This window comes from Engystomops pustulosus, chromosome 1 (assembly GCF_040894005.1).
Source record: "Engystomops pustulosus chromosome 1, aEngPut4.maternal, whole genome shotgun sequence".
NCBI lineage: Eukaryota > Metazoa > Chordata > Amphibia > Anura > Leptodactylidae > Engystomops > Engystomops pustulosus.
Window position 1 is genome coordinate 41,381,168 of NC_092411.1, and position 25,841 is coordinate 41,407,008.

The 25,841-nt window shown below is 41.0% G+C and overlaps 1 protein-coding gene across 8 annotated transcripts in view; it reads left to right on the top strand.

Moving 5' to 3' along the window:
- Nucleotides 1-20,050, top strand: part of ATG10 (autophagy related 10) — an 89,748-nt gene extending 69,698 nt beyond the window's left edge. The window contains exons 6-8 of one of the 8 annotated variants that reach the window (XM_072139313.1): nucleotides 12,710-12,798; nucleotides 13,230-13,319; nucleotides 18,369-20,046. In XM_072139313.1, coding sequence (XP_071995414.1) covers nucleotides 12,710-12,798; nucleotides 13,230-13,317 — 177 coding nt within the window. In that variant the 3' untranslated portion in view covers nucleotides 13,318-13,319; nucleotides 18,369-20,046. Of the gene's footprint in view, nucleotides 1-12,709; nucleotides 12,799-13,229; nucleotides 13,320-13,989; nucleotides 14,057-16,248; nucleotides 17,098-18,368 lie in introns of those variants that run through there. The other 7 variants (XM_072139304.1, XM_072139290.1, XM_072139282.1 and 4 more) reach the window with 7 other exon arrangements.
- Nucleotides 20,051-25,841: the final 5,791 nt, after the last annotated feature.

The following is a 25,841-nucleotide window of genomic DNA, read 5'->3' on the forward strand; positions in this document are numbered from 1 at the left end:
TAACTCTTTACTCTCCGATCGCGGGTAAGCCTGAAGGCAGTGCCTTTAAGATGGCGTCTGTGACGTCATCTTAAAGGCAAAGTGTCAGCCTATTAATCTGCATAGGCTGACACGGCTAATACCCTTCAATACATCAGTATTGCAGAGTATTATCATGAACAAGCAATCAGATGATTGCTTGTTCATGTCCCATGGTGAATCATGTAAAAAATTAAAAAAAAAATGTTTTTCAATAAAAAAAATAACGGAAAAGCGAAAATTTTATAGCCTTCAAAAGGAGGCAACGAGAAAACTAAAATCCTGGCAGCTGCAGGGCGCTCCTTCCCTTCTGTGCCTCGCTGTGCCCCCATAACACAAGTAATGTCCACATGTGGGGGGTCTCTGTAGTCTGGAGAAATTGAAGAACAAATTTTATGGTGGGTTTTCTCTTTATCTGTGTAATGTGTAAATTTTAGTGCTAAATGAACGTATAACCGACAAAATTTGACCATTCTAAATTTCACCGCCATTTTGATTCAATTACTATGAAGATCTCAAGGGGTTAACAATCTTCGTAAATGCTGTTTCTGATAGCTTGAGGGGTGCAGATTTGAAAATGGGCTGGTTATATAGGGGGTTTTAATGCTAAATATGTAAAATTTAATTTCAAACAGTATTTATCCCCAAAATAGTCAATTCTGAAAATACGGAAAATCGCTATTCAATTTGTAGACCGCGTAACGTCAAAATAAATTATCCAAACATTTCAAAAATTATGAAAATGTAAAGAAGACATATGGGAAATGTTATTCAGCAAGTTATTTAGGTGGTAAATCTATCTGCCTGAAAACGCGGTGATTTCGAATTTCAAAATGGCAAATTTTTCTAAAAATTCATAATTTTTTTCTTGTAAGTAAACGCAAAATTTATCAGCCAAAATGTACCACTAAAATGAAGTACAAGATGTGGGGAAAAAACAATCTCAGAATTGCTTTGATAAGTAACAGTGTTCAAAAGTTATAACCATATAAAGAGACGCAGGTCACAATCCAAAAAATGGGACTGAGCCTTAAGCTACAAAATGGCTGCATCCTTAAAGGGTTAAAAAAAACAAAACAAAAAAAAAAACCTAAAAATACTCCTCTCCTCTTGATATGCATCCCAGTGCTGTCCTCCGCTAGTCTTTACACGGTGGGATCACCTACAAAAGAAACTTATAATTAACAGCCCGAAACATTTGGACAAGATGCCCGGCACTCCAGGCTGCGGGGCGAGCATAATTAGCAGCATGGAGTGCCAGACATCTTGTCCCTGCGCTCAGGGCTTCTAATTATACTTTTTTTAATCTAAGTGTTACCGGTGTGTCTAGACTAGCGGATCAATATCAAGATATTGCAAGATAATAGCAATATATCAAGATAATTGCAGAGATGAGTATTTCAGTTTTTTTTTGTTTTTTTTTTAATGGTTGATTTTCCTTTAATATAACGCCAGAAAATTGCTGACTAAAAAAGGGGGTAGACACCTAAGCATCCACAACGTGGATTTACCAATGACAGGTAACCAAGGTGATGGAGACAATACCAGTTCTAACATGTCTCCAAAGAAGTATATACTTCCTCCAAGGTAAAGCTATGAATGAGCTAAGTAGCTAAAGGTAAGTAGGGGAATATACCATACACAGGAATGGTATAAGATGCATGGATAACGGCACATACAATACTAATATATGACATTAAATGGAAGGCATGGTGATTATGGTATCCCCCCACAAGCCCCCCCTCCACTGAAGCAGTGCCGACTCCCCCCACCGAATTAGTGCCAACTCCACCCACATGCAAGGCCCCCAGTGAAGTAGTGCAAATTAGGAATATTATTTAATAATTTAGATTAGCTGTACTCAGATATAAAACAATAAAATCACTTACCTGGCTGTTGCTACCTCTGCCACCACCACCTCCACCTCCTCCAGCTAACTTCAGTGCTGGCTCCTGTCCGAGCCCACCACCGCTACACAGGTCGTGCAATGACATCACTTGCGTGACCTGTATAGCGGCAAGCAGCATGTAGAAGGTGTGTGTGTACCTGCGTCAATTTTACAACGCAGGTACAATTAAATATTTAAGGATCATCTTAGTGAGACCGGCCACGAGCTGGCCCACCGGGAGATGTCCCAGTGGACTAAATGGCCAGTCTGCCCCTGGTAAGGTTCCAGGATTATTAAATTACAGATTAAGGGAGAGGCAGGCAGGAGGAATCTATCATCACATCTACTTCTGATATTTGTTTCCTCATGGTAGGTTTCCTCGGATGATCGGTGATACTTATCCAGGAAGAAAAGCAGATCACTGTAGTACAGTGAAAAAAGTTACTGTACGGTATAGGAGAATAAAAAAAAAAAAATGAATGGCATAACCATGTGTCCAAAAACATTGTGGTCAACATTTGAAAACCTTATCTGCTACACTAGCATAAAGTCTATTATATTTGACAGTATTATGTTTATTCCATCAATTCTTAGCATGATGAACTGTGCTCTACAGCAGCATCAGGTCTACAAGATGGAGATGTAGTGCTATGAACAGCAGATGGTAGCATAGTCAAACACTTGTCTTCTACCGTTCCACTTCCCTGCACAGTCTGTTGTGTTCTAACAGCACGACTTCTCCAGCACGTCTATTAGAAGGCCTTGTAAGAAGGACAAACCGGGGCATCGAGAAGGAATACTAAACATTCTACCATCTCCTTTTCTTTGAATCAGATGGATTTTGATGTAATTTTTTTAAGGAACATTTATAAGGAGGAAATTCAGATTCTCACAAAGACAATTTGAAGAAAAGTCCCCCATAGCAGATAGATTCCAAAATCAAAGAAATTAAAATATGAATATGACAGACATTTTTTTATGTGTTTACAGTATGTTTTTTATTACTACTTTAATCCTTATTTTTGGAATTATTGACTAGATACATTTTTCTGACTGAAGGTTTCAACACTGTTGCACTTGATTTTCTACAATACACCAGACTTATTAAAGGGAAGAGCCAACCTTAGGACATTGTGAACAAGTGGCTTTATGTCTCATACGAAACTCTGGGGTGCCAAAACTGGGGTGCCCCTTTTGATGTCAGCGGTGGTAGCTGGTTGGTTGCCGTGACAGCCTCTGAGAGGCTCCAATGGCTGTCAGTTGTCAATTTCCATTAAAAGTATTTTAAATTATTCTGTATATTATTACGGTGTGTTCTATTACAGCCTGCTTCTGTGTATATAGGGTGTAACAAAAAGGTTGAACGTTGAAATATCTCCTAAAATACACATTGGATTGATAAACTAAAAATATATATGTGTCAAATATTTTTCAAAAATCTATCCAATGATGTGCGGAGGGTATCTTTAATATCTTAAATGGGAACCCCCATTTCTTTTATTGCACATTCCCCAGGAAAAATTACATTGATTCGAACTATGATTCAAGTCATTTTCATTGACAGATGGCGCTGTATTCACTGAAAATCAAAATGGATGAAAAAATGTTGGGGATATCTTAAGTACAAATAAGCATTGGGGCACATGTATCATAGTTTCAGCTAGCCAAATTGTCTAATTTTAGCTGTTTTTGCGCCATTTTTGCCACTTTTAACTCTGTTCTTTTTCAAGTTCGCCTTGGTCTGCACCTTGTGCAGTGTGCCTTATGTATCTTTGTTTTCCAGATGTTCCGTGCAACATTTTGCCAATTTTGTGCCAATTTTGCATTTGGTCCAGGAATTTTTTTTTTCATGGACTCAATTTTAACATGTAAATTGGAATTATTTCACATGCTTTAACTGTTAAACATTTTGCACAGTAACCTCTTTTGTCAAAATTTTGGCTTGTGTCCACTCCTGTATATAACCCCTCACGTGGCTTGTGTCCATGTGGATTTGAGACATTTGCAACAAAAAGTCTCAAAAAGAAGCCAAAATATGCGCCTGCCAGGATAGGAAAAACTGAACATGTATCACAAGTAAAAAGACAGGATCATACATAAGGTGCGAAAACTAGCCGCCAAATGTCTATAAAATGCACCTCAGAGAGACCAAACTATGATACATGTGCCCCATTGAATCAAAAAATAAAATATTTGGTAAATATTTTAAAAAAAATCTATCTAATGATAATACAGTTGACCCTGTTTTTTTTCACCCCAGGGGATGAGATGGAGGGAAACTAATTTTTTATGTAGAAACTACATTCGGTGTAACCCAGGAACAACGAGGTGGGAGCAGTAGTTTTGTAGTCTGTCTTATTTGTATTTCGCAAGATGTTCTACTATCCTGACCTTTTTGTTACACCCTGTATACTTACAATCCACTGGAATACTGCAGTAAACCATCAGACCTGCTAGATTTCAAACACCCAAAGGGTGGGCGGGGGGGATTAAACTGAAAAAATGTAAACAAAACATTTTTTTAAATATTTTTTTTTTAAAACTTCTCAATCCCCTTGTCCCATGTCTCAAAATGCCTGACCTATACCATAGTATGATGAAAATACAGGTGTTGTAATGGTGAAGCTAAACTTTTTTTTTGGCAAGACCCTTCTTTTTTTAAAGGTAGTCAGATTTTACAAAACTACAGTATTATGAATTGAGTATCTCCATGATTGTACTGACCAAAGCAATGAAGCAGTTGTGTTTTTTAGACTACACAGTTCCGCCATTTTCTAGTTGGTTTTCGCTATGCAGTTTTGTGAATTATATCGCATTTGGACTATTTTTCCAGCATCCAGTAGATTTCACAGAATATTAAATGGTGCCACCAGGAGGTAGACTTAGTCCTGGAGATAACAAGCCCGTGGGAGATAGCAAGTGGGAAGTGAAAAATTCAAAAGACCTTGGTCCAGAAGGGGTTAAATTATATCAGGTTTTGCTAGAGACAGTGGCAGTGGAAACACGAGAGACTGTCTTGAGTCACTTGTACTCCTTGACGTATGGGTGGTCATTATCAATCTTACATGATCTCCATGTCGTTCATGTTTTCACCTTATACTGATTCTGGATTAGACTCTTTATTTTGTTTCCGATTATCATAAACCATAAGACTGTAGCACAGAAGAAAGCAGAACCTAAATTTTGTAGGTCATAAATCTTACACTGGCAAACAAATAACTCTGGCCTTTGTTGAAATAGAGTGGAGCGTCATTCTAGGCACATAGCTTCTCACACTTGAGTGTGATAGTCCACTTTCCATCAATAATGACTGAAGCCTCTGGAGCCTCCATTGATCAGACTTACTAGCAGATGCCAGATTCATGTTTTGGAATATTGAGGCCCGGACAACACCTTGAACACATTGGGGCACATTTACTAAGGGTCCGCGGAACACATTTCCCCTGGGTTTCCTGAATTTTTCCTGAATGGGTTTCCCGCACGTAATCGGATGTTGGCGCATCGGCGCCGGCTTTTACGAGACACAAATCAGGGCGCGGGCCGTCGGACGATCCAATGGTTTCAGACAACGCGCAGGATTTAACATCTGAAATGGTGTCGCAAGTCATGCACTCACATACACCAGGAAGAAGAAGGTGAACTCTGGCGGACCTCAGCAGGGAAGTGACACATGCAGGGTCTCGGGCACATGATCTTGGTGAATCATGCCGGACTTCATCTTCGTCGGACCGTCCGGATCGGGGATCGCGACAGGACTGGCTAAGTAAATGTGCCCCTTTGTCTTTCTCCACAAACCAGTGCCAAACTTTTTTTGGCGTGACAACGAGCATTATTCATCCACAAGGAAATATTGCCACCAGGGGTAATCTGCACTCACGTACATTATAAGTAGGAAGTGGGTCAATGTAACATTCAGATAAATGTAGCATCCAGGTTTTAGCTTACAGAACCCAAATCTTCCCACTACCATCTTTAAATCCCATAAAGCTCGCCATCTTCCATTGCTCTATGGTCTATGTCTGATGCTCGTATGACCACAATTCTCCTTACAGAGTTTACATGAACCTCATAGGGTGCACCCATTGGCTATCTTTAGACTACTGTACTTTTGCTAGCCAATAACAATGTGTAATGGGCCGTTGCTCTGTCCTGGGTGTCTAGCCATTACAATTTGGCTCTTGTAAAAGTTGCTCAGATGCTTCCAACATAACAGCTTTCCAGGTGTCATTTGTCACATGATGGACTGTGTTATGTACTTTACCTCTTTGTGGTTTCTTACGTTATATCAGATTACAAGTCAGTGGTGAGCTGTTTGGTTCAGCTGAAAAATGAGAAATGTGCTCCAATGTTACTTACACTTGGCAAGGTCTCCATGGTCTTTCTATAATTCAAAAGTGTTTTATCCATAGGTTAGTGACCAATTGGACCCCTGCTGATTATAAAAGTGTCGGACCTCAGGATCCTTCTCTTTGAGTGAAGCATTGGTGAAGCATGCCCTGACCTCAGTTGTATTGTGCATTCCCATAGATATTGAATAGAGCAGCATTAAGAATGATCAATTTTAGGGTCACATAAAAACGGGTACACGACAGCAGGGACCCAGTTGTGTCATTACTTTATATTAACTAAACCTTTGAGAGACAGGAAAAATATAGTGGGGGTATTTATCAAGGATAACATTTTTTCATCCATTCCATCAGAAGATGTATCTAGTTTATGACAAGGTCCACGCCTCTTCTTAAAGGGGGACTGTGACCAGATTTTACCCCTCTAAACAACCAGACACCTCCGGTAGGGTATGAAACCACCTTTCCAGCATTCCATTATAGGCGCCAAAAGTGCTACAAGGCAATAGAGGTGTCAATAGCTGGCACCCAACTCCAGTAGGACAACAATGTGGGACATCAAATCACAACCTACAAATGGACTCAAGAATGGTCCAAATGGTCCATACCCTACAGTTGTAGCAACATTACTGATGTTCTCTTTCATTCGGCTATCAGCTGTCTGTGCATGCATCTCCCTGAAATATAAAATGATATAAAACAGTATTACAGATTTTTATACAGGTTTTTATATATGAAATATATCTTTTTGGTTTTGATGACACATATTGATGATTGCATACCATTATGGAAGGCAACGTCTTTAAGGTGACTGAAAGAAGTCTAATCCTCCAGGATCATCATCAGCTTCTTGGTAATCAGTAATCAAACAGGAATTTGAAAAATTATCCCCAGTTGGACTTCATCATAATTTTTGTCAAAAATGAAAAATGTCTGCAGATCTGCTTGGGATGGAAGTAGTGTTCTAGAGTAAGAGAAAGGTTATAGTAAAGCAATAGTTTTGTGATCACAAACTCCTCTGATCTGTACTGCTTAATTATCGTTGTACCATTGATGATGAGAATCAGCCTCTGCATGAGTCAGGATCAATATTTCTTGTCCCACCACAAATAAATTGAAGAAAAGCAATGTTTGTTATGTTAAGTAAGTATTGGGTATATTGGGTAGTTATTTCAAAGCCATTCAGGTTTTGGTTATTACATCCCAATATGTCAATGGGGTTACAGTGCAGGAACTGCTAGACATAGGAGTGGTCTTCTCAAATAATAGTGTCCAACATCCATGAGAACACAACACAGACAAGATAAAAACAAAATGGAGGAATAAGGATGGGCGGGGGTTAAAAGGAACAGGAGGTCTCAACCGGTCTAGAGACACAGCAGTAGCTGCCCCACAGTAAGTGACATCAAGGCCTAAGAATCAAGGTGGATCGCAGTTGTCCAAGACTTCAAATCTTATGTTGAGCTGTGCAAAGGTCCGGGCTATTTCCCATGAGGTCTGCATGGGAGGTGGAAGAGGTACTCTTCCATATTTCTATTCGACACCTGTCAGCAATGTTTAGACATGTTTGCCAATTTTGGTGAAGGAACATTCAGCAAGTAGAATTTAAGAACTACAGCTTCCTGCAGACCACATGTGCAGTTTCTTGGGCTGCAAACAACCATTCCATGGACTGTTCTCGGCCCTTACTCACCTACAAACTGGGACAGGAATAGGCCCTGATCTACTGTTTGCAGCTTGGGCAAGGAGCTCTGGAATTGTGAAAAAGGCCTAGCACACATCTCTAATCCTGCATGAAATGGCCTTAATGGAGAACCCAGTGACTGAATCACTTCCCACACTACTGGCAGGGGACAAAACCAAAATATTCATAGTTACATAGTTTATATGGTAGAAAAAAGACACATGTCCATCAAGTTCAACCAAGAAATGGAAGGGATTGAATGAGGAAGGGATTTAGGGGAGACAACTCTATATAACATAACCATCAATGTTATTTAGGTGTAAAAAGGCACCTGGACCCTTCTTAAAGCTCTCCGCTGTCTCTGCTGTGACCAGCGCCTGAGGCAGGCTATTCCACAGATTGACAGTTCTCATAGTTTAAAAAAAGACCCTGTCTCCTCTGGTGATTAAACCTTGATTTCTCCAGACAGAGAAACAGCCTCTGATATACTCTGTAAAAAAAAGATGACAAAACAGGAACAAGGCTGACCAGGTGGAAATCCTAGGTGTGTGTAGTGACAATGCTGAATGTATGAATTGGTCCCTTGAGTGTTTAGCCATGCAACCTGTGTAAGGAGTGGTCTTTTTGGGAACTATAACTATAATTTCATATTTACATGAAGCTATATAATCACTATATTTGTAGTTAATGTTTGGTATAGAGCTGTGAAGGATCCTTGACCAAATTTTAATTCTATACAGGACTCTTAGCTAATATTCTTGCAGAAATCCTAAGGATGTTGCAGCAGACAGCTCCTTCTCCTACAGATACATGCAGCATATATGATGGACGGTCCTCTGACGGGTCTCCTTTAAGTTATTCATTGTTTACATCTTTTTTGCAGGTTAAAAACAGTAATAAATGGCAGTTATCTTCTATCTCCCCGCAGTCCTCTCAGCATGGTACAATTCTGCCCTCTAGTGGCCACATCACCTAATAACTGCCAGCGATGCTTTGTGTGGATTTTTCAGTAAATCGTTAGGCCGTGGCTATGAGGTAGAGGTTTGTTGTAGGCAGATCCCGTGCAGATTTTGTAGTTAATCTTCAATTTATAGTCTGATTTGTGCTGTGGACTCCATGTGGATTAGTTCTGCTGTAGACCTTCCCATGTCCCACTCATTTTGTTTTCCACATTTGGTCTATGTATCAGGGCTGTGAAGACGGTAAGCCAAACCTTCGACTTCGACTCCTCAATTTCCCAAACTTCAACTCCAGCTCCACCAAAATGGTCACCAACTCCACACACTTCCTGGTCCCTCTAGCAGTGGTTGACATAAATGCCGGCATTCCTTCCCATTCATCTATAGCAAATGAGCTTCACTCCTAAGCATGTACTTAAAGTGCAGCCACTTTCATCCCAACTAAATAGGGGATCAGGGGTGCACAAGCCACGCCGACAGGCCACATGCAGCATTTAAAGCCATGAGTTGTGGTCTGCAACCTGCTGACATTCAGAGGACAATGAGCACTTCCGTAACTGATGTACCGTATATACTTGAGTATAAGCCGACCCGAGTATAAGCCGAGACCCCTAATTTTACCATCAAAAACTGGGAAAACCTATTGACTCGAGTATAACCCGAGGGTGGGAAGTGCATTGGTCACAGACCCCCCCCAGTATGTAGCCAGCCTGCCCCCAGTAGAATACAGCCAGTCCCCAGTAGTATACAGCCTGCCCCAGCAGTATACAGCCTGCCCCCAGTAGTATACAGCTTGCCCCCAGTAGTATACAGCTTGCCCCCAGTAGAATACAGCCAGTCCCCAGTAGTATACAGCCTGCCCCCAGTAGTATACAGCCAGTCCCCAGTAGTATACAGCTTGCCCCCAGTAGTATACAGCCTGCCCCCAGTAGTATACAGCCTGCCCCCAGTAGTATACAGCCTGCCCCCAGTAGTATACAGCACTGTACCCAGTAGTATACAGCACTGCCCCCAGTAGTATACAGCACTGCCCCCAGTAGTATACAGCTAGTCCCTAGTAGTATACAGCCTGCCCCCAGTAGTATACAGCCTGCCCCCAGTAGTATACAGCCTGCCCCCAGTAGTATACAGCTTTCCCCCAGTAGTATACAGCCAGTCCCCAGTAGTATACAGCCAGTCCCCAGTAGTATACAGCCTGCCCACAGTAGTATACAGCACTGCCCACAGTAGTATACAGCACTGCCCACAGTAGTATACAGCACTGCCCAGCCTGCCCCCAGTAGTTTACAGCACTGCCCAGCCTGCCTCTAGTAGTATACAGCACTGCCCAGCCTGCACCCAGTAGTATACAGCACTGCCCAGCCTGCCCCCAGTAGTATACAGCACTGCCCAGCCTGCCCACAGTAATATACAGCCTGCCCAGCATTAAAATAAAAAATAATAAAAAATATACTCACCCTCCGGTGGCCCCGACGTGCAGCGCTGCTCCCCCGATGTCCGCCCGGGTCCTCTTCTGGCTTCCGCGCCCGTCTTCTTTTTTTCTCTAACTTCGTGCTGGGCGCCGTCATTGCTCTCCCCTGGACGGCGCCTAGTATGACGCACCCAGCACGAAGTTAGAGAAGACAGGGGCCACTGGAGGGTGTATATATAAGTTTATTATTTTTAAAATATTTTTTAAGTATGTATTGACTCACATTTTTTGTGCTGAAAAACTCGGCTTATACACGAGTATATACGGTAACGTAACTCATGACAGATCATTGGTGCAGGAGGCCGAGTAGTAGTAAATGCAGCTGAGAAGTTCTCACTGCTGCCGGTTCCTCTCCTGCCGCTCCACGCTGTGTCCTCACTCCTAACACCAGTTCTATGCATTGAGGTCTGGACCCAGAGAGCAAAACACCCACTAGAGAGGATCGAGGAGTAGTAAGTACTTGTCAGCTGTATTGTACTGGACCAGGGCCCTCTCTTATCTGCTCTAGGGTCTTATAGGGGGTCTCTTGTTTAATGTCTTCTATGGGGTCTCTAAAATCTGTCTGCTCTGGTGGTCTCTAGTATTGTCTTCTATGGAGTCTCCTGTATTATTGTTTGGTTTGGGGGTCTTCAGTATCAGTGTATGTTCTGGGGGTCTCCAGTATTGTTAGTCTACTATGGGTTCTCCACTATTATTATCTGCTATGAGGTCTCCAGTATTATATATCTGCTATGGGGTCTCCAGTATTTGCCTACTCTGGTGTTATCCAATATTAGTTTTATGCTCTGGGGTCTCAAATTTTAATGTCTGCTCTGAATGCAGTATTTGGTTTATTTGGTGGTAACTACTGCAGCATTTATAATTTCTTGGTTGGCACTTTGTGCTGTACTGTTGTTTTTTGGCGCACCCAGGGTTCTGGCCCCTTAAAGTTGATCAGTATGATAATGCGGCCCTTGGAACAATAAATGTTTTTCACCCATGGAGTAAATTCATAGAATAGAACAGACATTTAAAGGAAATTTTAAAATTTTCATTCTTAATTATATGTTTGTGGAGTCGGTCCATTTTATCACAACTCCGATCTGAGAGTCCTGCTGGGAATACTGTATTTATGAATTATGTGCTTTTTTTTAAGTTTTGTAGTTGGTTTTTGCACATACCCACTGCACCCCATAATAAATATCCCTTCCTCAAATATCATTATTTTGATCAAATATTCTCGACAGATTCTCCTTACTTTGCCTTTGATCATCCATGACTAATTTGAATTACTTGAAAATCCAGTGTAGACTAAATGTGTAATGTGTAACTAGCTGTGCCTACCTTTCACTTTCAGGATTGGTTGGGGTCTCATAACTCTCACTCTTAATGCCATAGCATACACTTCTGTTTTTTCATAATTTAGTTGGTTCCGGACAATTCACTGTGCATTTTGGGAAATTGCTCTGGCAGACGTTAGTTGGCAGTACCGGTGGCACTTGGTTATCTTTGCAGCATGAAAACACAGTGCAGCCTTCAGTATATACCACGAGTCCAGTGACCTGCAATTGTGGGCTATACAAAAACCCAGGACCAAAGCCCAGATGAAGACAGTTCCCCACTATCGGCCTACCCCTACTCCATATTAAACAGGCCCAATACAGATGTTGCTAAAGTTAATGCTGGCTAGGCCAACTACAAAACAGACTACTCCACAGTATTTATAGTGGGCAGTCGGGTTCCCGAAAACCCTGCAAAGGACCCTGGAGAGAAGACTTACTGTTCCTGTCTTCTGAGATTCTCCATATACAGTTTTTCATCATATGGTGAAATACATGAATGCCAGCATTCTGGTAGTGAGAGGCTGTCTAGACCCAGCCCAGCCCAAATAGTGGCAAAAGTCATCTGTAGAACAGCACTTTTCCCCTGTAACCGGGAAAAAAACCCCACATACATTAAAAAATAAACGTAAAAATTGTGCTCGCACCTCCAGTCCCTAACATCACCTTATACTACACCCAGTTACCCCAAAATGTCAAAAAATTAAACCTACAATTTTTATTTTATTATATTTTATTACCATTTTGTTTACAGGTACAAATCCAGACCCCAAAAAATAAACAAAATAAGAATCCTGTACAATCCTGAACAATTAAAAGAACACGTGTAAAAAAAAAAAAAAAAGTGTTTGTTCTTGAAGTGGCAAATTATGCAAATGTTTTTCACTAAACTCTTTAACAAGGTCTTATAACATATGAAGATATTTTTCCTACTAGTAATAGTGGTCTTCCAAATCCTCTGTCGGCTTTCTCCAGTGGTGAGATGTAGGACAACACTTCATGTGTACATGTCTTTCTTTTTTAGGAGCATCCTATCCTTGGACAGCCGTTTTTCGTCCTTCATCCGTGCCGAACCAATGAATTCATGTCATCTATTCAAGGAAGTGCGAGAAGGTGAGTGCAGACACGGTGTAGTGAAGACACAAAACCATCAGTGCTCTTACTGTTCTTTACTGGGCAGTATACATGGGGTCTGAGGCCACGATGTGAGAGATAAACCAAGAAAAATGAACCAGAATTAAGTGGTATTTTGCGGCAAAAGACTATATTGCATGGTTAGCGCCACATTTTAAATAGTTTGAAAGTTTTTAGATGATGTTACAAGTAGTACAAAAAGGATAATGGGTTATGGGGTAAAGGAACATGGTCTCTGTAACTTGTGCATAACTTTCGGTTTGCTTCCATGCACCAAAAAACATGCAATATATTGTGCATTTTCCAACTGATAAAAGGTGCAAAGCAAGACTAGCACAATCTAAGACTGTCTACAACTGTGCACTTCTTAATGTGTATCTCCCCGACATAAATAATGTTTTTTTTTTCAGAGAAGGGAACTACATCACCTCATGGCTTAGTACAGTAGGGCCTGTCGTTGGATTGTCTTTGCCATTAAGTTATGGAAGAACAGTGTAAAGGTAACTTTTTCTTATTTCTCTTAAGGCCAATGAAAACTAGTTGAGATCCCTCGTTCCCAAGGTACTCAAAGCTTATGGGGACATTTGTGGCTCTGCCATAGGTGCATGGAAGCCCTTAGTGCCTTCCCCTTCCCATGGGCCTTGGTGATATAGAACCAATAATGTCTCCAGATGCCAGCTGTCTTTGGAGACCAGCGCCTGGTTTCTACCTGTCCAGCCTCTAGGGGGATTTCCCACTTTCTTGGATAATATAAGCCCTTTAATATTTATGTATATTTACTTCTCATTAATATGTGCCATTGCTGGTAAAGAAAAGAGATTCAAAGTTCCTGCTCACCTTCTGGCTTGACTGACTCCCAGCGCAAGATACATCCAAGAAAGCCCCACGGACCGAAGACACAAAATCCACAATAGAAAAAATGATGTCCGCGCTTCAGGGGAAATGCAGATAAAACACATTCTTTTATTTCGCATCCATAAAATCCAAAAACTGGCAAAATACAATTGTGTGATGACCCAGGTATGGTGACCTACGCGTTTCGCCCTCTCTCGGGGCTTAATCATGGTCTCTGTTTTATCTGCATATCCCCTGAAGCGCGGACATCATTTTTTCTATTGTGGATTATGTGCCATTGCTTTACTATAAAAAACATGCCTTATACTTTTACAGGTCTTGCTGATGACTCTTTCCATGTTTTGGGCTTTTTACTGGATTACGGTGCTGCCTTTAAATTACAGACAATAGTTATTTATGGATCTTTTAGAGGATTTCTAAAAGAACCAGGGCCGGCTCCAGGTTTTAGTGGGCCCCTGGGCGACAGAGCCCTAGTGGGCCCCTTTATGGGCCGCCCTCCAGTAGTCACACTGCCCCCCCCATCCCCGTGTACACATTCCTCCCCTCCCCCTGTATACACACTGCCCCCCTTCCTGTATACACACTGCCCCCCTCCTCCTGTATACACACTGCCCCCCTTCCTGTATACACACTGCCCCCCTCCTCCTGTATACACACTGCCCCCCTCCTCCTCCTGTATACACACTGCCTCCCCTCCTGTATACACACTGCCTCCCCTCCTGTATACACACTGACCCCCTTCCTGTATACACACTGATCCCCTCTTGTATACACACTGCCCCCCTTCCTGTATACACACTGACCCCCTCCTGTATACACACTGACCCCCTCCTGTATACACACTGCCTCCCCTCCTGTATACACACTGCCTCCCCTCCTGTATACACACTGACCCCCTCCCCCTGTATACACACTGACCCCCTCCTGTATACACACTGACCCCCTCCTGTATACACACTGACCCCCTCCCTGGCCCCTGTCATGTCTCCCCCTCACCTGATGCAGCTCTCTCCGTGTTGTTACTGCTTTCCCCGGCATGTCATGTGACCATGACATCATCAAAGGTTCTTCAGCCTTCAGCAGTGAGTGCAAATGCTCTCATCGCGATCTGTGTCCGGAGGACACAGATCGCAATGAGAGAGGAAAGGAATCTCCCGGGCAGCGGGGCAGATGTCCTGCTGACCCGGGGAGATCCGTGGGCCCCTCCAGTACCCCGGGGCCCCGGCACTTGCCCGGGTTAGCCGGGTGCTGACGCCGGGTCTGAAAAGAACCATCCACCTTTGTCAATGTGTAGAGTGGTGGACATCCAAATTGTAAGGAAGAACAGTAGATCCAGCACATTGGCAGTAAAAATATTCTTTTTTATGGTTTCATGTTTAAAAAGCAATGCCGAAAGTGAAAACAATAGTGAACATCCAAGTGCCATAGAACGACGCAGTTATGTAACTGCTAACACCCATCAGTCGCAGCCATTGTCAAGATCACATGTGCTGCAATGATGGAACAAAAGGCAAAAAGTTCAAGACAAAGTACAAGTACCAGAAGAAGCTGCCATCTCTCTTCATAGTGTTTGAGCTTAGCACAAAGTTGAACTTTTATTACATGTATTTGTAGCTACTTCTGTAATGGGTTTTGTGATGTTGGGTAATGGTGAAAGTTCAGGTTGTATCAGAGTTGTCTATATACAATAACCTTTCTACATTAGCTGCTAGAACATGTCACCTGTCACATATAATCAGTGGTCTTTCTGCTGCCAAAATGGCTCTACCTCGTCCAAGTCTGGATTTTACAAGACTGCTTAACCCCTTCCCGACGCGCGCCGTACTAGTATGGCGCGCGCCGGGTCCCGGTGCATGGAGAGGGCGATCGGTGCTAGCAGAAAATAAGCCATAACAGAGCTCTTTATGTGGAAAAATAAAAAAGTTATAGATTTTTGAAGGTGGGGAGTGAAAAATGGAAGTGAAAAAACTAAAAAAGGCCAAGTCGTTAAGGGGTTAAAGAACTTTTTAATTACCTTTTCCAGAGGTTTTCAGTGCCACAGTGTTTATTTTGTAGGTTTGGGTCCAATGGACTTGCTCTAAATTGGCATCAATGAGAATGATTTTATTGTGGATTCATGGATTGTCCACCGTTGACTATTAATAACAGTATTTTACTGTAGCTGAAGCTGTTTTAAAGGATTGCTGTGCCTATGATGTGGCATTTTGGCAATGTGTTGTGTAGGAAGATATACATGTGAAAAATGTAAAAAACTTTAAAACTGTCACAACTACAGGAAGTAAAAAAAAATTGCTAAAAAGTTGAAAAGCATAAAATATTTACAGTATCCATGCATTTAGGTCACTTTTAAAGTTGTTGATTAAGACCCAGCCATTTGGGGCCGTTCTTGCCTATGGGTTTTCTTTGTTGTAACATCTCAGGCCTCTTGAGTTAAATGCAAGATACAACTCATAGACAAGACTTTTTGCTGATCTCCGACCCTTTCAATGTGTTGTTGTTTCTTCTTAGCTACTCGGCATTAATACATTCCCTTCACCTCTTTTGAAATACTAGACGCTATGGTGCATATTACAGGTCTATGACTGCAGACATGATTGGCAGCAAATCAGAAGAGCCATTCTGTGATTATTAAATCTGCAGCATTATCCTTGGAAGCAAAAAAGTGAAACTTAATGAAATTCCCGAAAGAAAAAAATAATCCCAGGTGCTCTACAGGAGTCTAAGGTCTTTGGGACTGTGCCCATGTTTCATTTACAGACGCCAGTACAGAAATTTTCATCTTGAAAAAGTTACTTTATGTCAAAATAAAGAATTTCATTGCTTGGTAGAGTATATCTTGGCAGGCGAGTACAGATCGACATGTCTGATTACTGCTTCTGTGCAGGCAGGAGCTTCTGTCATCCCCCATATTCCTGGATGGGTCATTACGATATTGTTATTAATGGCTTATATTACACATTGATATATTATTATTGCCTCATTTCTAAATGCTAAAATTTACGTTAAAATATAGTAAAAACTGTCCATTAAACAAATATTGAATTATATCTAAGGTACCTTATGGGGGATGTCTAGGATTTAAAAAAAAAAAGTATGCTCACCAGTTTATTGCCATAATGTTTGGGTTGACCACTCTAGTTTTTGTATACTATACCAAAACAAAGACATGACCACTTTAGCTTGTCTTTGTACTCACTGGTCATACCTGTATGTTCAGTACAAGATCACTGGACTCATTGGCCATGCCTGCATGTGTAACACAAGATCAAAGAGGCCAGTGATTGGCTGCCGAAATCGTGTTGACATACAAGAAAGACTAGTAGAGAACATTGGGGAATGGGTGCTGCAGCGGCTGGGGAATTCAGAAGGTGAGTGTTGGTTATTGTTGTATTTAACATATTTTGTATATGTATATAGATTGTGAGCTCTCAGGGTTTTCATCCACTTTTGCACTTCCATTTGTTCTTGTCCTAATCTAATGCATGTGAATTGGTATGTAATATGCATAAACCATGGAATTAATTCTACCATACATAAATAAACCCAGAAGATGTATTACACTATTAGCATCCAAACTTTCATAATTTTACTCATTATGACCCAATATCAAAATGTATTTGTTTTTCATTGAAGTCTATGGAGAGTTTTCTAGACATGTTTTGTGGAGATAGGAGGTACAGTGCCTTGCGAAAGTATACCCCCTTGAACTTTTCTACCTTTTGCCACATTTCAGGCCTCAAGCCTAAAGATATAAAATTGTAATTCTTTGGTGAAGAATCAACAAGTGGGACACAACTGTGAAGTCCCAAAAGGCCCAAAACAGACTAATGACTAATGTAGAATCTGTGCAACTCATATACTGTATAATGCCGGCTGTTCTGCTGCTTTAGATGAAGATGACCACAGCATTTTGTTTAGATTGATTCCAATTTTCTGCCCTTAGGTACATACATGGGTTGCATTAGTGTTTGGCATAGTGATCATGGAAGGTCCATAGCGGTAATATAAAGATAAAAGTCTAATTTCACGGTTTGGCCAGCAGATTATTCTGTGTGTATCATCGATGTAGCTAATTTGCAGCTTTCCATGTGAATGTCCAAGGTAATAATGAAAATGCTTTCATTTCAAAATCCACACTACATTCCATTTTGATGTAGAATCTTTTTCTGGACCTTGTAAATAAGGAATAAAATACAACACAACTGGCAACTTTAAATGTGATCCCGTTTCCAGCTAATATATTTTATTCCATGTCTTCTTTTTGCTTATTACGGATTGTCGTATTTGTTTAACTAGGGTGTTTAAGCAGAAAACAATGTAATTTCTTCTGGGCAAAAAATTTGTGTGGAATTCCTCTAAAAAATTTTATTGACCTCTGGCCCTGTAATTCATCCTTACGACTCCTATTCACATACTAAGCTATAAACACACCATATTACATTAAACTATTAAGCTCCTTTCTATTCATGGGGATTCTGTGTCGTTTGCCAACGTTATCTTGGCAAAGCCTAGACCCGGGATCTTGCCAGAACATTTGGACTTAATAATCTAATTTCCTTTAGATATTGTTTACCATTGCAGAATAACAGGCACCCTCTAAATTGCTTTTGCATTATAAGGCTGCAGTCACTTTTTACCAGTTTGTTTCTGCACATTTTGTACATCTCCTAACATTACCCCATTGTTAATTCCAGGATTGCAGGCCAACATCCAGTCTGACAAACCCGCTCATCCTTCTACGTCTGAGATCAACTCCAGGGAAATCAGATGCTAGGCTGGAGAATGCTATCATCTCAGGCGTACGGTTCATACTGTACCTCCAGTCCTATTTGTATCTGTGCTGCGTGTTGATGGACCGTGGTTAACAAATCCTGATGTACTGTGAATGCTGACAGAGGGAGTCGCTAACACAATTTTGATACAGCCCGGCCAATCGCAAAATACCAACTGACAATGGCTAGGACCCAAATGAAGTGGAACAGATGTTCTTATGAAGGCTGCTGGGTCATGCAGACGTAGTCATTAGAATTTATTTGTCATGATTGGTTAATCAAACATTTAACAATTAAACCCAAATGGAATGTATCTGTTAGCTGACAGTTGCTCGATTCTTTGGCTCCGTATACGTAGGCTTTCCATTTCCTAGAAGTGTAGTAAACATGATGTTCACACCAGCTGTAGCCTTAAAGTGTGGATGGAACTGACAGTTTTTGTTCCGATGATAATAGTTTTTAGGAAAAAAAATATACAAATTATCCTAGGATCAAGATGGAATAATTTGAGGAACGTCTGTCCAATAAAAAGTGGAAAGATAGTAGAGTTTGCCGTAAAATTACATTTCAACTGATCGTGACCTTCACTATTTATAATAGTCCAATGCAGTGACCTTCACCTGTACACATTGGTCCTTGAATAAAGAGCTATGGATTAGTACACCACTCAGGAGATAAGATTATGCCCTATTTAAATATCACCTATAGCTATTACCTGGACATAACCTAAAAAATCCCCTTAGCCATTAATTGTGAGTATTGGAATATGTCATATGGGACTGTTGACCCACCCTGTAGAAGTATTGCTGTTTTTTTTTTCTAAAAATGAAAGTCCCATAGGAACGAAGTAGTGTAGTAACTACAGAAGATGCATTTTTTAAACCAAATCAGCTGTTACATGATTTGTCCCGTATGTTGAACAAAGTAAAAAAATTCTATACCTCCAAAAAAAACATATAAAAAATCATACAATTGTAGCATTTATTAGCATTAGTTACTTATTACATGGCACATAAAAGTTGTTTACAATTTTTGTTATATATGGGTTTGAAAATAATAAAGAGCATATACTTACCTCTCTGTCTGCTCCTGTTCATCTGCGGTGCAGCAGGAAATGGTTGGGAGAGCACATACAAAAGGACCAGTTCCCTGTACAATCTAACATTGCGACTGGGTGATCCCATTAAGGGTGCATATGTGCCCTGTCGGGCGGGCACACATCCGGCGCCATGGAGAATACACTCTCCATAGAAATACACGGCACCGTAACACAGAGAAAGATAGGACATCTCCTATCTTTTTCCCGTTTACGGAGCGGTACGGTGCTGTAGTGCTCTGTGTGGCCATTGCCACAAGCTTGCGGCTGTACATATATCCTCCCCCGACGGTTATGTGCATGGGGCCTAAGCCAGTCATATCAGTGATTATCGAGAGGACAATGGCGTCAATGAAAACAACTCACTCCGTTAAAAAACCAGCCCTAAAAATGTAAAAATTATTTATTATGCAAAGCTTGCTAAACTATACAATATCAATGTATTTGCAAAATCCTGTAGAACAAAGATATCTTGTTATTATTGCAACATTATTCCCAATATTGCAAAAAGCCACTGTAAAAAGCCAAGAATAAAACTATAAAACTGCATTGTTTTTTCTAATTTCTCTTCAAAAGGGATTGATAACATTTAACAAAGCAGCTACATGTACCTCGAAATGGTGCCTTGAAAATCTACAAATTGTGCAGAAAGAAAACCAAGCCTAATACAGCTACATTGATGGAAACATAAAAGAAAAGAGATAAACGCAAATAATCTTTTGGTAAATGAAACACAAAGAAGAACAGTCACTAAGGGTTCAAAGAACATGAATACATCACATGTTGTAAGGCCAAAGGGGGTCATGAATATTAGGTCTATGCTGATTAAATTTGCTGATTTAAAGGGGTTGGCCACTTTTCAATAAATCTGTTACATTAGACCGGTCTCTGCATGTATATGTACCTGTGTCGTTGCCTCCTGTGAGAACTTCAACCTTTTCCTGATATTCAAATGCTGCATTCAGCCTCTCTACACAACTTCCTGTCTCTCACTCCTTCAATCTGTCCTGATGGCAGTCTCCAGTGTGTTTTTTTACTCTTGGTCTGTCTCACTGACATACACAGGTAGGTGGGAGGGGGAACAGCAGGATGAGTCAAAATCTCCTGCTGCAGGTCTCTCCTATTTATCAGTGTTCAGATGTTAACAAACATCCTACAGAGTGCACAGAGGGTCTGCACACAGCACTAAAAGAAGCATCAGGGATGATGAATCCGTTAATGAGCATTCAGGGATTATTATTAAGACAGTAAAGGCACATGGTCAATTTATGTTAAAAGGAACCTGTCACCACATTTACATATACAGCCAGTGACATGTTCCTATAGAGCTCTATTAACTGACTTGCACCCTTATTTTAGCTAAAAATTGTTCACCTTACATCCCATAAATCATCTTTTATCTATATGCAACATCCCCCACCGGGGCCTAGCCTTTTCTCGGGGCCTGGAGTCAGCCGGGGCCCGCAGTACCTGAGTGGCTGGCAGTTGCGGCCTAGGCACGCTATTGTCACGGTGCTTGGTATGGGGAACCGGAGGGCTGTCCTACAGCCTGGCAGGTCTCCAGCAGGGTGGTGTTGGCAAGAAATGATGAGGGAGAGGCTGCTATAGCGGATCTCCCTGGGGCAACCCTTTGGTGTCTAGAGTATGAGTCTCTGTGTGGTGGACAGGGTGCCTGTGATGATGGCAGCCATAGTAGCAGGGACCAGACGGAGGCAGACGTTGAGCAAAAACAACTTACAGTTCTTTATTGGAACCGACAGGAACCGTAGCAACGTGCCTTTAACAGAGTAGTGGAGTGCTGAGATGCAGTTGGAGGGAGCCACAGGATGTAGAGCGCCAGCCTGGATGCAGAGGGCAGGCTGGGAGGTAGCTGTGTCCTGGAAGGATGCTTCAGCTTGTCCTGGGTTGCTTCAGGTATCACCCTTAAAGGTAGGATGATGCCCCTTTCCTCACTAACTAGCTATTAGTTCCACTCTTCAGGCAGGGGCTAGGCTCTTCCTGCTCTGGTCTGGTATGCTAGCTGTACAGAGTCTGTACTGGAGTAACTCCAGTCTGCTTCTGCAGACTCCTGGGTCTGACTGCTCTTCACTCTCTTCTTGAGAGAACTGACTTCTAGAAGTTTCCTGTCCAGGGTTTTGTTACTCCTACTGGTCAGGTGGTGGCTACTCCTCCAATTACATCTCAGCTCACAGAAACAGTGTGTAACACATGTGATTGGCTGACACATATTATATCAGACAAAACACTTAACTCCTGCCTTGCCAGGCAGGATCTACCACTGCAATGTTCCCCTGTGTCCTATAAGGGCTATGTAGTGTGATGTAGTGACATGCTGTGGGGCTGATCAGACCCTACACAGGCTGCAAGCTACATGGTGGGACGTATTTGCAACCACTCCTCTGCCTTGCATCGGCGAGGGTGTTGCATATATATATTACCTGCCATCAAAGGGGGCATGCCCTGCTCGGCTGGCCCCTCCCATTTAATCCTCCCTATGCCTTATGCCCCCTTACTGGTCACAGTTTATTTTTTGTGTTACCAGGCTGACACAATCTTGGGTTTTTCATCCTCTTAACAATAGCAAACTGTACCCCATGCATGTATCTGACCACATGAAGTCACAGATGCCTCCATGGACTTCTACTCCTCTCAATCCTCTGCTGTGATTTCATCTGATAACATACACGATGTACAGTTTGTTATTGTTAGAAGGCTAAAGTAGTTGCAATGATGTCACTCTGGTCACATGACATGAATGTTACACATGGCACTGTGTAAAAAATTGACACAATAATTCCTATAAGTAAATAGAGCTTTATGTGTCTGTAGTTGAATATTAGCAGACAGTCCCTAAGTACAAGGAGGCAGTTATTTGAAGAGACACAGAGCTGTCAGTCAAAACAATGGGGCATGGTTCACTGGCAGCCTGAGAGAGAGGAGAGTCACAAACACCAGACATGAGTTGGGGAAGCTAATTTGCATATCAGAAAACCGTCTGTAATTAAGGTACTGAGGCTCCCTGGCAGCTAATTTTAGGTGATATGGGAAGAACTTGTAACCCTTTATCACAGGCATTGTTAGGGTTGTCAAAATCTGGTGACAGATCTTCTTTACAGAGTGACCATCCCCTTAAAATGGGATACATCAACTATGAAATATTTTTTGTTGTGTCTTTCTATCCCTGTTAGCAGATGTTGTGGGAGTCTCAAGTACCTTGGATTGCATTTTTATGGGAGGGGTTTAATAACTGCTAATTGAAAGTATGCTTGGCTGAGAGCTTTTTAAGTACTCCTTCTACACATGTTCAACAGTTTTCTCTCGTGATTAGCCTCAGCATGTATAGTGAATGGAGGACCTCTCCCTGTCTCCTCTGGCAGCTGCTTATATTCTGATAACCGAGAAATTGGGCAAGTAAGTTCCAAGATGCCTGTTTCTTATAAACCCTGACATATCAATCTTTTGAGAAGAAAAAGATTTGATAGCAAATTCCCAATTGAGAAAACATCAGAGGTGGATTGCGGAACTATTTAAAAGGAACCTGTCATCACAAAGGAAATTTTTCTCTGATGACAGGTTCCAAAAGGGCATATTATCATTTATTTTCGCTGGCTCCATCCTGTGCTAAGTCCTGGGGGGGGGGGGGATTTCAAATCTAAACAGTCCTCACATCTCTCCTTCCTTTAGCTTCGCTCCTCACTTCATGTCAAACAAGCCCCTCCCAGATAAGATAAACTAGAAGACTGTAAGAAGTAAAACTATCTAAGGACTAACCAAAACATTATTTATATTGAGCATAATGTGCCCTTTTGGAAACTGTCATCGGTGAAAAATGCCCTGACGTAAAAAGAAACTCCAGGTAACTTGCCCAAACTGTTAAATGTATTATTAAATGAAATCGTTTCACCAAAAATTGATCAAAAAAGTTATGTGCGCCAAAATGGTACCATTAAAAAAGACAACTCATCACACAAAAAATAACTCCTCTACTGGCTTTGTCAACCAAAAAATACTAATGGTATGCCTAATATAGATTTTCTCTGTATTGGTTTTTTTCAGTCAAACTATAAAAATATATTTAAAAAAAACTGAATAAATGGAGTATCGCTGTAATCATAGTAATCCACAAAACAAAGATAGTTCTATGGACATTATAAGATATTTTTTTTTTTTTGGTACAGTGAATGGTTCAAAAAAGAGTTATTCAAGAGTCAATAAAATCTCATCAATAAGCTAAAGAACCACTAAAATGAAGTTTTTTTTAAAGTGCATCTAATCTCACAGAAGATAAGTCCTTATATGTCCAAATAGCAAAAAAAATAAAATAAAGGTGGCATTGCCTTTAAAAGGTGACCATGCAAATCTGCTCTGAATGGGGCACCTTCTATTCAGTGGCCATACAGCAGGTTACCAGCACTTACGGGGTTGGAGATTGTGAATCAAAGTTTGTAGAGCGTTTTGGTATTTTATCCACTGGGAATTTGTACATTTTTTGAAACATACAATCATTTAGCCAGAAAACTTTAATTTCAAAATTTGACCTGATTTTGTTTTAACCCCTGTGAAACAATTATAGAGTTAACACACTTCATAAAAGTTGTTTTAAATACATTGAGAGGTGTACTTTCTAAGATTTAGGCCTCTCAAAGTGACTTGAAAGCTGAGCAGGGCCCTTATAGGGATGATTTTGTGTTTTGTATGAAAATGTGAAAAATCACACCTAAAGTTCTAAGCTCCATGAAATCCTACAATAATGAGAGGATGCATAAAAAGCCATGTCAACATAAAACAGTTTTTCCAAAAATTGATGCTTTCTCGGTGCGTTGGGGATCCTCACTGTTACCATAGGAGTGTGCTGATTATCTGTAAAATATACGGTTTTTGTCTACCATGCGGTTTATAGTCTAAATTGTGTCAGCAAATTATAGACACTTGCAGTTCACATGTATATTGGGTTAAAATAATGCTAAACACGCTGTAACATATTAGTCCACAATTTCGAGGTTAAGTGTTGAGGTATAAGGCATATTTTTGGATAAACAACTATTGTGTGATCTTTTATTATAAATTACGAATAAAGGGTATTGTTTTTAAAGAACTGTAGACACTTATTGTCTGAAGGGTTTTGATAAAGTTTTTCTACGCCTGATCGGAACTGGAGGTTATATACAATTTTTTAACCCTAATTTGCTCCAAAATTGTGACTTTTTCACATGTCCACATCTGGATTTTAAAAATAGATAAGGTGCAACACTGAAAAAGTCTTGCATGATTAATTTTGCTATGTGAGTGGAAAAAGTAGCTAATTTAGGAGCAAATATATCAAATGCCAAAAAAAGATAATATTCTAAGATAAATGACCCCCATGATCTTCCTTCGCTCCATCCAGTAAATATCCACTTTTCAAGAGCAAGTTTGATGTCCAGCAACCCTTTATCTCTGATAGTGTACAGTCATGGCCAAAAGTTTTGAGAATGACACAAATATTATGTTTTCATATGATCTGTTGCCCTCTGGTTTTTATGTGTGTTTGTCAGATGTTTTTATCACATATAGAAATACAAGTGCAGTCATATTATGAGTAACAAAAGCTTTTAGTGACAGTTAGAATGCGTTAATGCAGCAAGTCAGTATTTGCAGTGTTGACCCTTTTTCTTCAGGACCTCTGCAATTCTCCCTGGCAGCTCTCAATCAACTTCTGGACCAGATCCTAACTGATAGCCGTCCATTCTTGCACAATCAATGCTTGCATTTTGTCACAATTTGTTGGTTTTTGTTCGTCCACCCGTCTCTTGATGATTGACCACAAGTTCTCAATGGGATTAAGATCTGGGGAGTTTCCAGGCCATTGACCCAAAATCTGTTTTGTTCCCTGAGCCATATAGTTATCACCTTTGCTTTATGGCAAGGTGCTCCATCGTGCTGGAAAAGGCATTGTTGATCACCAAACTGCTCATGGACGGTTGGGAGAAGTTGTTCTTGGAGGACATTCTGGTCCCATTCTTTATTCATGGATGTGTTTTTAGGCAAGACTGTGAGAGAGCCGATTCCCTTGGCTGAGAAGCCGCCCCACACATGAATGGTTGCAGGAGGCTTTACAGTTGTTATGAGACAAGACTGGTGGTATCGCTCACCTTGACTTCTCCGAACAAGCTGTTTTCCAGATGTTCCAAACAATCGGAAAGGGGATTTATCAGAGAAAATTACTTTACTCCAGTCCTCAGCAGTCCACTCCCTGTATCTTTTGCAGAATAGCAGTCTGTCCCTTATGTTTTTTCTGGAGAGAAGTGGCTTCTTTGCTG